At 33.2% G+C, this 15295-nt stretch overlaps 2 protein-coding genes across 7 annotated transcripts in view; both read left to right on the plus strand.

Annotated features, from left to right (window-relative positions):
* Nucleotides 1-2646, plus strand: part of LOC145288141 (uncharacterized) — a 111924-nt gene extending 109278 nt beyond the window's left edge. Inside the window, exon 2 of the mRNA XM_080136201.1 lies at nucleotides 2002-2646. Within this exon, the coding sequence (XP_079992327.1) occupies nucleotides 2002-2646 (645 nt within the window). The remainder of the gene's footprint in view (nucleotides 1-2001) is intronic.
* The window catches only part of LOC145287869 (glutamate receptor ionotropic, NMDA 1-like), a 540534-nt gene that overhangs the window by 79274 nt on the left and 445965 nt on the right, over nucleotides 1-15295 (plus strand). The gene's annotated exons all lie outside the window — the stretch shown is intronic.

Here is a 15295-nt window from a genome sequence, read left to right on the forward strand (position 1 = left end):
TTATTATAACTTTTGTTTTACTAAAGAAAAGTTGAAAATTTTTTTCACAATATAGCTGAGAAGGTGACCTATGAACTGTATAAATTGTTTGAAATTTTGTAGCAAAATGAGTGTGGTGAAGCTTTAAAGCAGTTCTAAATGAGTAAAACTAACACTTAACCATATATTCAAACACGAAAGTGTTTGAATAAGATATATATATATATATATATATATATATATATATATATATATATATAAAATAAAATATTTATACCTCGGCAGTAGAATGAAAAGCATATCTTATTTTTCTTTCATTAATATTATTGGAATTTCTTACTTTCTTCCTTGTACACATTTTTGTGAATTTTTCCATGGATTTCTGCCTTTGGATTATTATGGACCATCTTCTTCCAATTACGGGATTTTTGGATTTTACTTGTGCAAATGGAACTTCGATTAACTCTCTTGAAATTATATACTTGGATTTTACCGTCACTGGATTATTTATCTTCCACCAGACTATCCATTCATGTGTAATCACCTTTTTCTTCACCATATTCCCTCTGCTTCACTTTTTTTCTTTTCAAGTAAGATCTTTGACTTGTTGTTTCATCAAATACTTTTGCAAGCAAAATCCGATCCTGCATTTTGCTAATTCCTGCCCTCTGATGAGAAGGAAAATATTTCTTCGAAACTCTGCGGATTAAGGACTATCCACTTATCTAGTGTTTCCTCTTCAGATTAAATATGTTTTTAACTCATTTCAAAGTGTTTTTTAACATGTTTTATTAACTGTTTGCTCGTATATATATATATATATATATATATATATATATATATATATATATATATATATATAAATTCACCTGTCATCCCTTTTTTAAAAGATGGAATTGCCTAATCTGTGAAAACAAGATGCAAGCAAGATCCACAGAGTTTGATAATTATGTAGATGTACGTATGAATAATGACATATATGAATATGTGAATTCAGTATTTGGTGTCTGGCGCTACCAGGTTAGGCTGTCTGAAGATATTGGTTTCCTGATTTAAATGTACCAAACATTGATGTTCTAGTTTTTTCCCCTTTTCCTTTGTAAAACTTAATCATGTTATGCAAAGTCAAAAACAAAAGCTATAATTTTCCTCTACAAAACAACTAAACCAAACATCTTGAATAAATATTTGAAGTGTACTATCTGTTCTGATGCTAGATTTAAGTTAATTTGTCTTTAGTCAATGGAGGGAAAACCCTTCTATACTAAGACAAATTTTATTTTCAGGCTACTGTCAGAGTTCCCTTTTTGGGGGAGCTGATGTTCCACCACGTTAAAAACGATCTTGTGTCACATTTTGTTTTCGTGGGGAAGCAAATTAATGCTAATAGAAAAGGTTAGGCTTTTTATATTAATGTCAAAGGGAGAAAAGGGTCTTTATAGGTATGCACACACACACACACACACACACACACACACACACACACACACACACACACACACACACACATATATAGTTCTTTCTTATGTATGTCAATTTAGAAAATACTCTTTTCCTTTCCCACAATGCCTCACTAGTGTTTCGGTACAATACATTACTCTTCTATTATGAATGTATTTTTTTTTTCATAGTGTGGGAAAGATCAAATCTTTCCGCCCAAAACACAACAAATATTTTCATCAAGGATACAGAATCCCCTCTGATATTTACTTCTATTATATCATCATCTATCATACAGTGATTGGATAATCTTGTAACATTATGGAGTGATGTTCATATAAACGTTATGTTATTGTGTGTCGTGTTACTAAATGTCTATTGTGGGGTTCTTCACTATCTGAACAACCCCAAGTTATCGTGTTACAGTCTATTTACGTTCCGTGATCGTCTAAGTGTGCCGCGCGCATGTGTGTCAGCCATAACAAAAACACATACATGTATTTCGATATACGTCATCAACTTTTCAACTGCGTCGTTGGTTTTTTGGTCCACCTGGAAATTTTATCTGTTCTTGGATGGAAGATCAATGCCCCAGAAAACGAAGCTACTGATTGCGGGATTCCCTCCAGCCAAAAACAAGCCATTACCGTCAGTGGGGACACCCTCAAAGAGGTTGACCGGTTCAAATACATTGGCTCCATAATCACCGTAACAGGTCATGGTGAGGAAGATTTCCTTAACCGCATCAACAATACTCGTCTTGTCTCCAACTGCCTTTACATCTATCAGTGGTCCCGGCATGAAATCACTTTGAGAACGAAAATCAGGATCTACTATGCCCTTGTTCGTACCATTCTCCTGTATGGTTTTGAAATATGGTCTGTGCAGGTCTCTGATCAGCACAAACTTGAGGTGTTTGATCATCAGTGTCCACACCGCATCCTCCAGGTTTGCTGGCAGCATTTGGTCCCCAACACTGTGGTCCACACATGCTGCAAGACATCTTCTCTTGCAAAAACCATCATGAGGCGTCTACGCTGGTTTGGCTATGCCCTTCGTTGTCGACTTGGTGATGTAATCCATGAGGTCATCAACCCAGCATCGCTGCAAGGCTGGAAGAAACGTTGTGGTGAACAGCTGAAGACTTGGATCAAGACGGTCAAACAAGACTCCAAGTTGATTCGGGGTCCCAACCTCTACAGTCTACGTTGTTGGAACCGCAAATGACTCGCACTCATGGTTGCTGCAGCATTGGATCATCGGGCGTGGTTGGCCTCAATTCAAGCTGTGATTGACGCAATAGGTGGAGCCGGCTCAACTGATCAACGGTGATAGCCGAAACACGTACAAGTAACAAGTAAGCTGGAACCTGTGGATGAATGCAGGTGTCAATCGCAGAAGAATGGGAAATGAATATCTTTGCTTGTGGGTTTCTCTTACTCTCCAATTTCAGACCTGTCTGCTCCCTCCCCGGTGAATAGGGAGGAGGCGACCTGTTAAACGGTCTGCTCTGTTTAACGTCCTCTTTCACACTCATCTATTTTCTCAACTAACCAGAACACGTGACAAAAAGACACGTACTTCCCATGCTGGTCAACTCTCTTCCGGTGAAACTTGTCCATTTTACACCAAGATATTTTGACAACTTTTATCAAAACATATCTTCACATCTCATATATTATTTATTTTAATTAAATAGACAGACAGATAGATAGATACAAATATAGATAGATATATTAATAACCAGATTTTAAGATAGATAGATAGATAGATAACTATATCAATAGATAGATGGATAAATAACAGATACTTTCTCTTGTGTTCTCAACTATATAACAATCTGAAGCACAAATTGTATATTGACATTATTATGTATGTATGTGTAATGTATATATATATATGTATGATACATATAATTCCATTTTTTTTTTTAGTTTTCACATTTTTACACTGATTTTCCCAAATATAAAGTTTCGCATGTGTTCGAATACCCTATATATTAAGTTTCATGTCTGTAGGCCCAAAACTCACAGGAATTTGGTAGGCAGGATTTTTTAAACAAACATATATACGCATACATAAATATATATATAGAAAGAAGTTTGTGTTTACTATAACTTTTTTACACAAATATAAATCATGTAGAACACCTGCATGAGCATAATTACTCGTAATAGTAAACTACAGATGATCATACCATAAGAAAACCGAAAAAAACTAATAGAGAATTAATTAAAATGAAGGGTTTGCAGATGAATGCAATTCCACGACCCATATATAACAAAGTTGTATTTTCTTTTTAAATAAATAGAAAAGATAATTTTTAATATGAATTTGCTAATATATATATATATATATATATATATATATATATATATATATATATAGCAAATTCATATTAAAAATTATCTTTTCTATATATATATATATATATATATATATATATAGAATGGAGGTGGAAGGACCTGACTACTCAACGTTTCGCCCGATTTATGCGCACTTTTTCAAGAGGGATGGTCATTGACATTGAAAAAGCCCGCATAAATCGGGCGAAACGTTGAGTAGTCAGGTCCTTCCACCTCCATTCTATTTTTATATTGTCGAATTTAATCCAGCTTAACAACCATATATATATATATATATATATATATATATATATATATATATATATATATATATATATATATACACACGTTCGCACATTCAAAAATGATTTTGTAATGAAACTCTTCTCACCAACATAAACTGCTCTGAAATAGAATGTTTTCATCATATTGATTAATCACATTTTTATAACTAAGGCTTAACTGCTTAGAATCCTCATAATAAATCTTCGAGATCAAATGTTATCGTCGTCGTCATCATCATCATCATAGGTTTTAAGTCGGCTGACATGTGTTGTATAAAATTGCTGGCATGTATTCCCTGGCCGATTTCAGATATCCGCCATAATTATTGGGTAAACTTTGTTTCTGCCTGTCTGTTTACACTTGTAAAAACCTAGAATGCGTACATCTGCAAGAATACATATATTTTGATTCAGCATGAGTGCAGGTGAAGGTCAAATCTTTGGACTATTTTCATTATCAACATAGTTTCTCTTCCTTTTTATTGTGGAAGCTAGTGAGAAGAACGGAATTACTCGACATTAAGAATATCATTGTGTTTTGTTCTACTCCGCTTTGTCCAGGAGCAACGAATGTTAACTTACAGTATTACATTTAAAACGCTTTAGTATATGATTTACATTATTATTTTTTTTAATGCATTAAAACAAGAGAGAGAGAGAGAGAGATAGTGCGCGTTGGACAGAGGTGAAGGAGAGAGTTTGCACAAAAGGACAGAAAAATGAAGGATTGAGAAAGAGAGAAAGATAAAGAGACAGTTAGGGAGAGAGGGGAGAAGGGCCGATATGTTTTAATATGAAGATATTACATGCACTATTTAACTTTTTCTATTTAGTTTTTTTTATTGCCCCTGGCACCGTCGAATATCTCTATTAGTATATTATATAAAAGGCAGCTGTGTCCAACTAAAAGTTAGAAACTACACAAGATACATCCACAAAGCCGATATATTCCTTTTCAAGATTATGAACACATTTTTTTTTTTTTTTTGTAATATTTATTCCTTTTGTTGTGACTTGGAACAAAATTTGTTGGAGGGGGAGTCGACATTTAAAGCTATTTTTCTATTAACATTCGGTGTGAAATTTAAACTAAAATACACTTTCTCGTCTCTGGACTAGGGTGTAAGGGCGATCCCTTGTATGAATGTAGTATTATGGTGATTGAGAATTCTAGCTAGGAACAACATAGACAAATCTTAAGTAAAGTGACAAGGATGACCGTAGATCTCCTTATCCTCACATTTTTAAATGGCCTTGTGCCTAATTTATTTCGACTGTACCATTCCTTTCGAAATAACTTTTTCAAATGTAGTATCTGGGAGAGTAAAGAGGTGGGGGGGGGGCGAGTGGGAAAGAAAAAAGTTGTTAAATAAAAACCTGTTACGCATACCTTTATTCTTTTAATTTGTTGTTTATGCCCTCCGAACACCACCGGGTAACCATGCTAGCAATAACATAGAGAAAAAAAATGAAAACCTGTTGAATCTTAACTGTTTTTGCATCTTTAAAAAAATTCCTGATTAAGATAAGGTATGAACGATAAGCCCAACACTAAATAACTGATTTACATTTTGTGTTCAATTATGTTTTTTTCGTTTGTTTTTTGTTTTTTTGTGTGTGCGTTTTTTGTGTGTGTTTTTCTTTGTGTGTGTGGTTTAAAGTATAAAGAAAGATGAAATGTTACCTACTGTGACAAGGAAGACGAAAATAAAGGGTTATCAGCTTTGAAACTGGTTTTCAAATTGGGCACATATTTTCATATGAGGAAAGCAACTACTTTATGACGAATTAAGGAAGATAGACTGTTGAATTTTTTACATTGGGACTGAGATTTGTTGGTATTCATTGCGGTGTTCTTAAAGACGTGTTCCCGTTAATTTTCTTACAGAATTATAATTTCCTAGCAAAAAATGAAACTATTCTGTGACACTTTTCCTGTAATATTTTTCTGTCATTTCATTACTAGCAATTTTAAACTGATTATGAATAGGAACTGTGTAACCATATATATATATATATATATAAAATATATTTTAGTCATCGACATACAGACCTGTTTCGTTGTATCACAACTCATCAGTGCCGCTAGACTAACACCTCTCCCAAGCCGAGGATCGAACCTAGAACCGTCGTGATGACAGTCGGCAGTCCTACCCACATGACTACGGAATCGGTGGCCGAAATTAACCTATCCGAACGATTATTTAAATAAACATTCGTCCGCTACTCGTAGAGGGCTCAAACATTTGTTTGTAAACAAATCGCGAGCTTCGCATTATTTCAGCTAAATTAAGCAGCGAGTAAGATAATTTACAAGAGTGCTCTACCAAAGAGGGGAGCTTTATAAAATATATTTTAGTCATCGACATACAGACCTGTTTCGTTGTATCACAACTCATCAGTGCCGCTAGACTAACACCTCTCCCAAGCCGAGGATCGAACCTAGAACCGTCGTGATGACAGTCGGCAGTCCTACCCACATGACTACGGAATCGGTGGCCGAAATTAACCTATCCGAACGATTATTTAAATAAACATTCGTCCGCTACTCGTAGAGGGCTCAAACATTTGTTTGTAAACAAATCGCGAGCTTCGCATTATTTCAGCTAAATTAAGCAGCGAGTAAGATAATTTACAAGAGTGCTCTACCAAAGAGGGGAGCTTTATAAAATATATTTTAGTCATCGACATACAGACCTGTTTCGTTGTATCACAACTCATCAGTGCCGCTAGACTAACACCTCTCCCAAGCCGAGGATCGAACCTAGAACCGTCGTGATGACAGTCGGCAGTCCTACCCACATGACTACGGAATCGGTGGCCGAAATTAACCTATCCGAACGATTATTTAAATAAACATTCGTCCGCTACTCGTAGAGGGCTCAAACATTTGTTTGTAAACAGTTGGTCTGGAGCATTAATGTCTGTAGCCATAAAAATGTGATAGTCTCTACAACAAAGCATGCGTGTTCCATCTCCAGTCTGTTGGAGCTGATGCTGTAATAATGCTTTGTAAATATGCAATTTTTTTTAATATAATGCACGTTCCAGTGCCTTTGTTCAGTTTCAAGAGACAACGGACACCCCCTGTAAAGGCAGCTGCGCATGTAATTGTGTGGCAAGGGTTGCGCAATCCTCAACCACGCTTCTCCTGAATCGGAATTGCTTGGGTCCAGTAGCAAGCAGAAGCCCAAGACTGACTGGAAACAATACCGAGATAAGCGGAGAGCACATACAGCACCTGGAATTCTCAAATGGTCAACCATTTTAATGCTGACCAGGCTCAACGTTGCTTAACTTTAATGATCTAATAGGGATCCGTGTGTCAATGTGATCATGCTGTATTGCACGTCCTGTAAACTAAACACAGATAAAAGTATTTAAAATATCTGTCTCATTACGCTTAATGAGTAGAGGCACTAAAAGTATACATTGTTGTAAAATGTGGGGGTGATGGTTGTTAAGTGGTTAACGACACGGACTGATAACCTGTGCGTGCACAGTTCGAATCCAGCTCGTTAGACAGAAACATTTTAATTTAGGATGTTGGCAACCTTTATGTGGTTCCTCCTGTTAGTACTCGGTGTCTTTCTAGACAGATATTGGGAAACCAATGCCAACAAGAGAATCGACTGATTCATACGAACTGAATTAATAAGTGACTGAAATGTATCAACGTTTACCTTACGGGTCACGGGTCATCCAATATACATTAGAAATGACAGAAATATGTAGCAAAATGAATCCTTTGTTGTTGCTGAATAAGCTACTTTTTTACGATAGAGTAAAAAAAATAAACTAGGAATATAAAATGGAAAATTGAGCAGAAATGTATATTTGAAAAGTGAAGTCTGCACAGAGAGAGAGAGCGAGAGAGAGAGAGAGAGAGAGAGAGAGCGAAACACTTAAATGATTAAAATGGCGGAGGAAGGACTTGTATACACGTTTTTCTTTTCTTTTCTTTTCTGGTTTTAAATCGATGTAATCAAGAAAGTTTCCGGATTTTTATTTTCCTTTTTTTTCTCTGCTTCCTTCAAACTCATTACTTACTGCAGCTAAATAAAGAACAAAACACGTGCAATAATACTAAAAAAAAAAAAAAAGTTACATATAAGCGTTTTGATTCTTTTTCTTTTAATTCTTTCAGTTCAACAATGCAAACTAATCTTACAAAGAGAACTTTAATCAAAACAAGTCGGCATTATGTAAGAGGTTCTTTTGTTGTTACAGTATGTTTCTATTGTCTATACTCATTAGCATATTACTAGAGAGAAGAATGATACATGTTACAATCCTTAGGTTTAACTACTTTGCTAGAGAGAAGAACAAAGTATAACTGAACTGTGATTTTCAAAATACTTAATAGGAGTTTGAAATATAAAATGCAATTTTTGGGTTTGTATTACTGTACACATAGATTCGAAAAAGTTGCCAAAAAACAAATATATAACAAATAAATGTTATCAAAGGCAAGATAAGTTACTTTTCTGCCAAACTGGATATATTTTTTGTGTTTTTATTCAATGTAACATATTTATTCAGCTCGAAAAGCATACAATGTTTACCGATGTATTCGAAAATTCAAGATGGCGTCTCACATCCTCTTTAACACCGTAAGTATGGAAAAAGGTGTTATAAATAAAAAAAACTATACAAAATACTATTAAAAACCCGCCGAATATATGTCAACCTATGTCACGGTAACATATATTGAGCGAGTTTTTAACAGTATTTTATCCGGTTTTTTATTTATAACATCTTTTCCCACACTTACCGTGTTAAAGAGAGAATAAGACGCCATCTTCAATGTTCCAATACATCGGTAAACACTGTATGGTTTTCGAGCTGAATAAACATGTTAAATTGAATAAAAACGCGAAAAATATATCCAGTTTGGTAGAAAAGTAACTTATCTTGCCTTTGATAACATTTATTTGTTATATATTTGTTTTTTGACAACTTTTTCGAATCTATGTGTACAGTAATACAACCCCAATGTTTTAATCCCTCCTCGTATGTAGAATAAATGATGGTAATGGTTGTGATCCAATACATCAGTTGCATCTTATATATATATATATATATATATATATATATACCATGCCAAATCAGATTTCAATTCCTTTCGACGGATTGATTATTGCTATTTCTTCTGATGAGTTAAGGGCATAATAGATTCACTGATTGATATAATAATTAAGTGATTGATTTTGCGCTACGAAACAGATACTGTCAAGAATTGTATAAGTCAACTGAATGAAAGGAATGAATTATAAGATGGTCAACATCATGAATTTTGGAACATAATTTTTTGTCATGTATTCTCTCTCTCTCTCTCTCTCTCTCTCTCCATATATATATATATATATATATATATATATATATATGAGAGAGAGAGAGCACTTTCAGTTGAATTAAAGTCGGTCAATTTAGCTCTTATGCATAGATCATCGTATAACGATTAGATCCCTTTCTGACTGACGTAAATGAACATTTAAAATTAAGATGTTTAAATCCAACGTTATTTCACGCGGTTAATGGTAGCCGAATGGATTAGGTCTTCGCTAATCGAGCCAGAGATGTCTCGTGTTGCGGGGTTCAAATCGTTCGACTGGTATTAATCGTGACACCCTGCACTGAAGATTCCCGAAAGGATGAAACACTAGTGTCTGTAGATATTTAATTATTATAGTAAAAATTAATGGTATTTATATACTAGCCGGCTGCCTTGTCTTGTCCCATTGTAAAATATGTTTAAATACGATATTTTAATTCATGAAAATTTTTGTATGAATCATTATAGAACCAATTTTCTATTGATTATTATATTGTATCCAATACATAGTGATTTCAAAAATTAAAAAAAAAATGCCATCAGCTGGAATCGAAATCAAAACTTTTAACTCTCTAGCGGTGTTCGCTACTATCTGACATAAAGACGCATGTATATCAAATTTTTAGAAAAATGGAAAAAAGTATAATTAAGCAGTGGAGTCTTATTGTTTCTAACAATTTTGGTTTAAATGAAAAAAAATGCTGTGCAAATACACACACGCACACACACGCATATGCATTGAAAGATATTTACATATTGGAATATATCATACCAAATGGTCTTGTGCCTCACAGCACTTACTAATCGGTCCTGGATATGGCCTTAAACCATATCCGATGGTGAGGCCTCAGCTTGCAGGCTTTGGGAAGTGTGGATCCACTCTTTAATTGCCATTTCTCCCAAGTCCACACCGACCCGGAGTGGTAGTACCTGTTAGAGTTCCAACTATGGGTTAAATAGAAAATGATTTGTAAAAAAATATATATTCTATTAAAAAAAATTTCTTCAAAATCACTGGATTTAGCATTAAGTAGCCTGAAAAGGGCTGATATGCCGTAAAACAAAAACAACCAACCAACTTACCAATCGCTCTTCAACCTTGTTTTTGAACTGATGCTGTATCTCTCTCTCTCTCTCTCTCTCTCTCTCTCTCTCTCTCTCTCTCTCTCTCTCTCTCTCTCTGAATATATATATATAAAAGGATAAAATGCACGATATATCATGAAATCTCGTAGAGAGAGGATGTATGAAAAACAAACTCCAGCACGGGGAAAAATGATAAAAACTAAAAAATGGTATTTATTTTTCTCTCACAGTGACACAAGTGTTAGAAAGTGGGATTAAAAAGTCAATCAACAAGGAAAAGGCCTTTTCAGAAATGGCCTAAACTCTGTTCATTTTAGATTTACCGGTTTTGTTCGTAACAAACATTTTCAGAAAAAATTTAAGGTGTTTAGGCCCAAAATTGGTGGAGGAGTTTGGTAACGTCTGCAAAGGTCAACTCTTTCAACTTTGATCTCTTGGCGGCCTATTTTTCGCCCAAAAACTGATTAAAAGGTTTGCATGTCTGAATACCCTTTATGTAAAACTTCAAATGTTTAGACTCAAAATTGGTTGAATAGTTTGCTAGAGACCACAAAAGTCAAATCTTTTGAACTTTGACCCCTTGGCAGCTTAATTTTCGGCCAAAAACCGATTAAAAAGCGATGTCTGAATACACCTTAAGTAAAATTCCAAACGTCTAGACTAAAAATTGGCTGAGTAATTTGGTAAAGACCACAGAGGTAAATCTTTTTCACTTTGACCCCAAGTTTGACCCTTTAACATGTATTGCTTTGGGTTCAAATCAAATTAAAAAAGTTTAATCCATGTCCAAGTAATCTACATCCAAAATTTCAAGTGTTTAAACCCAAAATTGCCGGGGGAATTTGGTAGAGTTTTCAAAGGTCAAATCGTTGAACTTTGACCTTGACAGACAAGTTTCGGGCTGAAAACCGATTAAAAAGATTTTCCCAGATCTCAGTACCCCTTATGTAAAATATCGAGTCTGTAAACTGAAAATTGACAGAGTAGTTTGGCAGACACATACAAACAATTTTACTCATATATATATATATATATATATATATATATATATATATATATATATATATATATATATAAAATAAAAAATACCAGCGGTGGTTGACGTTATGTTTTGAGAAAAATAGAAAAACCGAATGAAATTATTAAAATAATCAACGTTTCGTCCCTATTTCAGAGGACATCTTCAGGATATTGATGTAAAAATGCAAGAAAAGAAAAAGTCATGACTTTTTCTTTTCTTGCATTTTTACTTCAATATCCTGAAGATGTCCTCTGAAATAGGGACGAAACGTTGATTATTTTAATAATTTCATTCGGTTTTTCTACTTTTCTCAAAACATATACACATATATATATATTTATATATATATATATATATATATATAATCTTGATTTTTTAAAACGATAAATATGGTTAAATAGCGTCTTTGCCTCGGAGATCGTTGTACTTAGAATCTCGCCCATATTTTATTTGGACGTAGATAAAGAATATTTTTATTTATTTTTTTAATTGTTTTTAAAACATTAATCTACTAACATGCATGTTTCGAGGTAACTACCTCTCTTATCTCTCTCTCTCTCTCTCTCTCTATATATATATATATATATATATATATATATATATATTAGATGGTGTAATAAATTGGAAAAATAAATGCAACTTCCCTCCCAATTTTCGGATTTTGTAATCATGCCATATGCCTTTTTTTATTAAAATCGATAAGTGCTTTTTCTTTTGATTAGTTTAGGGCGGAACAAATTCAAACATTGACATAATAATTATATGAATGATTCTGCACTACGAAACAGGTGCTGTCATAAAGTGTGCATGTCAACGTACTTCAAGAAATAAACTGTAATAAGGTCAACATCTTAAAATTTGCAATATAGACTTTTGTCATTTCTTTGTATATGCTCTGTAATTACATTGAGCTTTATAATTAAAGGATTGGTATAAATAAAAGGTGAAATATAATTGAATAAACATATTCCCCATATATATATATATATATATAATATATTTATATATATATATATATATATAATATATATGACTGCATTTAATCACATAAATTAATATATGAAAATATAATTTTATGTGTAAACTTTAAGTATTTAATTCAACAGTGCTCAATACATCGGTAGAGCAAGGTAGTAATTTATGAAAATATATATATGCCATATATATTTTCATAAATTATATTTATATATATATATATACTAGCAAAAGTACCCGTCGTTGACTGGGTTCAAAAACAGCCTACAGAAAATGGACTCTGATTTATGAAAGTATGATAGGTTTTGAAAAGGAAGGGCTGTAAAGAGATAGTTTCGAATTTGGGGGTATTCAAACCAAAGCAAAATATGATGAAAGTAAAAATAAAATATATAAACCCCATAATTTATCATACCATACCTGTTCACACTGAAATACTTATCACAATATTCTGTGGATCTATATTAAAAAACCTTGTTAAACTTTGTGACATATTTCCATTCTGTGGAGGTCAGGTGCGAACGAACACCCCATAATTTTATTATACCATATTTCTTCAAACTGAAACATAATTATCAAAGTATACTTACGCAGATAGATATGAAAAGTCTTTATTAAAGTTTGTGCCTATTTCCATTCTATGGAGGCCCGGCGCGAACGCAGACCCCACAAGTTTATCATACTATCCCTATTTAAGTTAAAACATACTTATCAAAGTATTCTTATGTACATCTATATCAAAAACACTTGTAAACGTTTTTTTTTTTAATTTTTAAATTTATTTCCATACTTTGTGGACCAGGCGCGAACGCAGACCCCACAATTTAATGAACCACCGTTCTGCCAGATCAAACATACCCATTCCTGTGTCTCGATACACCGTCTATCATTATATGTAATCAGTTTTTTAAAATAGTCAACCATATAGGAGCCTATTCGTGACCACACACACACACACACACACACACACACACACACACATTCAGCTTTATATATATATATATATATATATGATTGTTGAGCTGGATTAAATCCGACGATATGAAATAAAATGGAGGTGGAAGGACCTGGATACTCAACGTTTCGCCCGATTTATGCGGGCTTCTTCAATGACCATCCCTCTTGAAGAAGCCCGCATAAATCGGGCGAAACGTTGAGTATCCAGGTCCTTCCACCTCCATTTTATTTCATATATATATATATATATATATATATATATATATATATATATATATAAAGCAGACATTAAATACAACGGTGATCCTTTGCTTTATGATTCCTTTTTTACTTTTTTTTTTTTTTTTTTTTTTTCGATTTTTCATACAATCTTTCTTATATCAAAATCAAAAAATTAATGAAAGTTTCATAGTTATCACGAGCGCTTTTGATTCGACTGCAGATCATCTTCAGGTGGAATTCACAGAGTTGATGAGGTGAAAGTGAATAGGAGCAAAAATAGAAAAGTGAAATACACAATAAGTTGCATTGAATGATAGGAGGTTAAAAGTATATTTAAAAAAAAAAAAGTCTATTAAAAGACGATTAAAAACTAAGTTCATTAAAAATCTGAGTTTTAAAATCAACGAGTCCATGTGCCAATATTAGCATAACTATGGAACTATGTTTGATTTTTATATAGAAAGAATATTGGAAAAGAATATCGAAAAAAAAAAAAAAAAAGAATCATCAAAACACAGTGTTTAATAATGTCTGCTTGAATGAAAAAATGCTGTCTAAATATACCAATATCTATATATTCATACAAGTGAGAATGTGTGTCAGGACACTTCTCAACCTATATACTCAACAGATTTTTTATTTCAACTTAACATTTGGTATATTGGATATTCAGACATGGGGAAAACATTTTAATCGGTTTTCATCCAAAAGATAGGCTCCTAAGGGGTCAAAATTGTAAAATTGGTACGTGAGGGTCGTCGGATTTTTATCTGTTTGCTGTTTCACAGGTATGGTTCACATAACAGATTCATTATGTTAAAAAAAAATGGATTCGAATACACTTTTTAAAGATCGTGTGAAGCCGGCCTAATGGTTATTGTACTTGTCTCACTGTCTTTAGATTTTGGTTTCGATATCAGCTCGAGTATTTTCTTTTTTTTTCTTTTTTAATTACAAGAAGTAAACAGTTTAGAAAAAACTTAATACTCACATGCACGTCTCCGTTTCTGTATGAATTAAAATATAATATTTATGCGTATTTTTCGACCGGGCAATGCTGAGCGGCTTGCTAGTGTATATATATATATATATATATATATATATATATATATATATATATATATGTGTATGTCAAAGCATATTAATATTTCTTACCATAAGTTGAATATGATCTATTTCGTTTTGATAATCGTTTCATCTGTTGAAGGCTACAGAATATTTGCTTAATGTCAAGATGGCCACTTGTGATTTATATAATCAAGTCAGTCACTTTTATTGGCAAATCTTGAATGAAGAAGGAGCCTTGACATTTTCTAGAGATACGAAACAGATGAAAAAAATCATCTCATCTGAAGAGATTCATTTCAAGAGTTAAAGGTCATCATTTAAATAACCATAGAATTAATTTCTATGTTGACTCGTCACCTCTCCATAAATTCTCTAGTTGTACATATCACAAAAATATCAGTGGATAAATTGAGTTGAAAAATATAGATGTCGCTCCCCATCTGGGGTCATCACATTGGTAAAGGGAAAAATTGTTCTCGGCTAGCATTTAGGTAAAAACGCATTTTCGTATAAATAACTGAATTCCTTCAAAAGTGTCAAAAACAAAAATAAGCAAATAAATGACATCTACATAATAAACGCG

Source organism: Euprymna scolopes, chromosome 11, assembly GCF_053919585.1.
Source record: "Euprymna scolopes isolate OS-2025 chromosome 11, ASM5391958v1, whole genome shotgun sequence".
NCBI lineage: Eukaryota > Metazoa > Mollusca > Cephalopoda > Sepiida > Sepiolidae > Euprymna > Euprymna scolopes.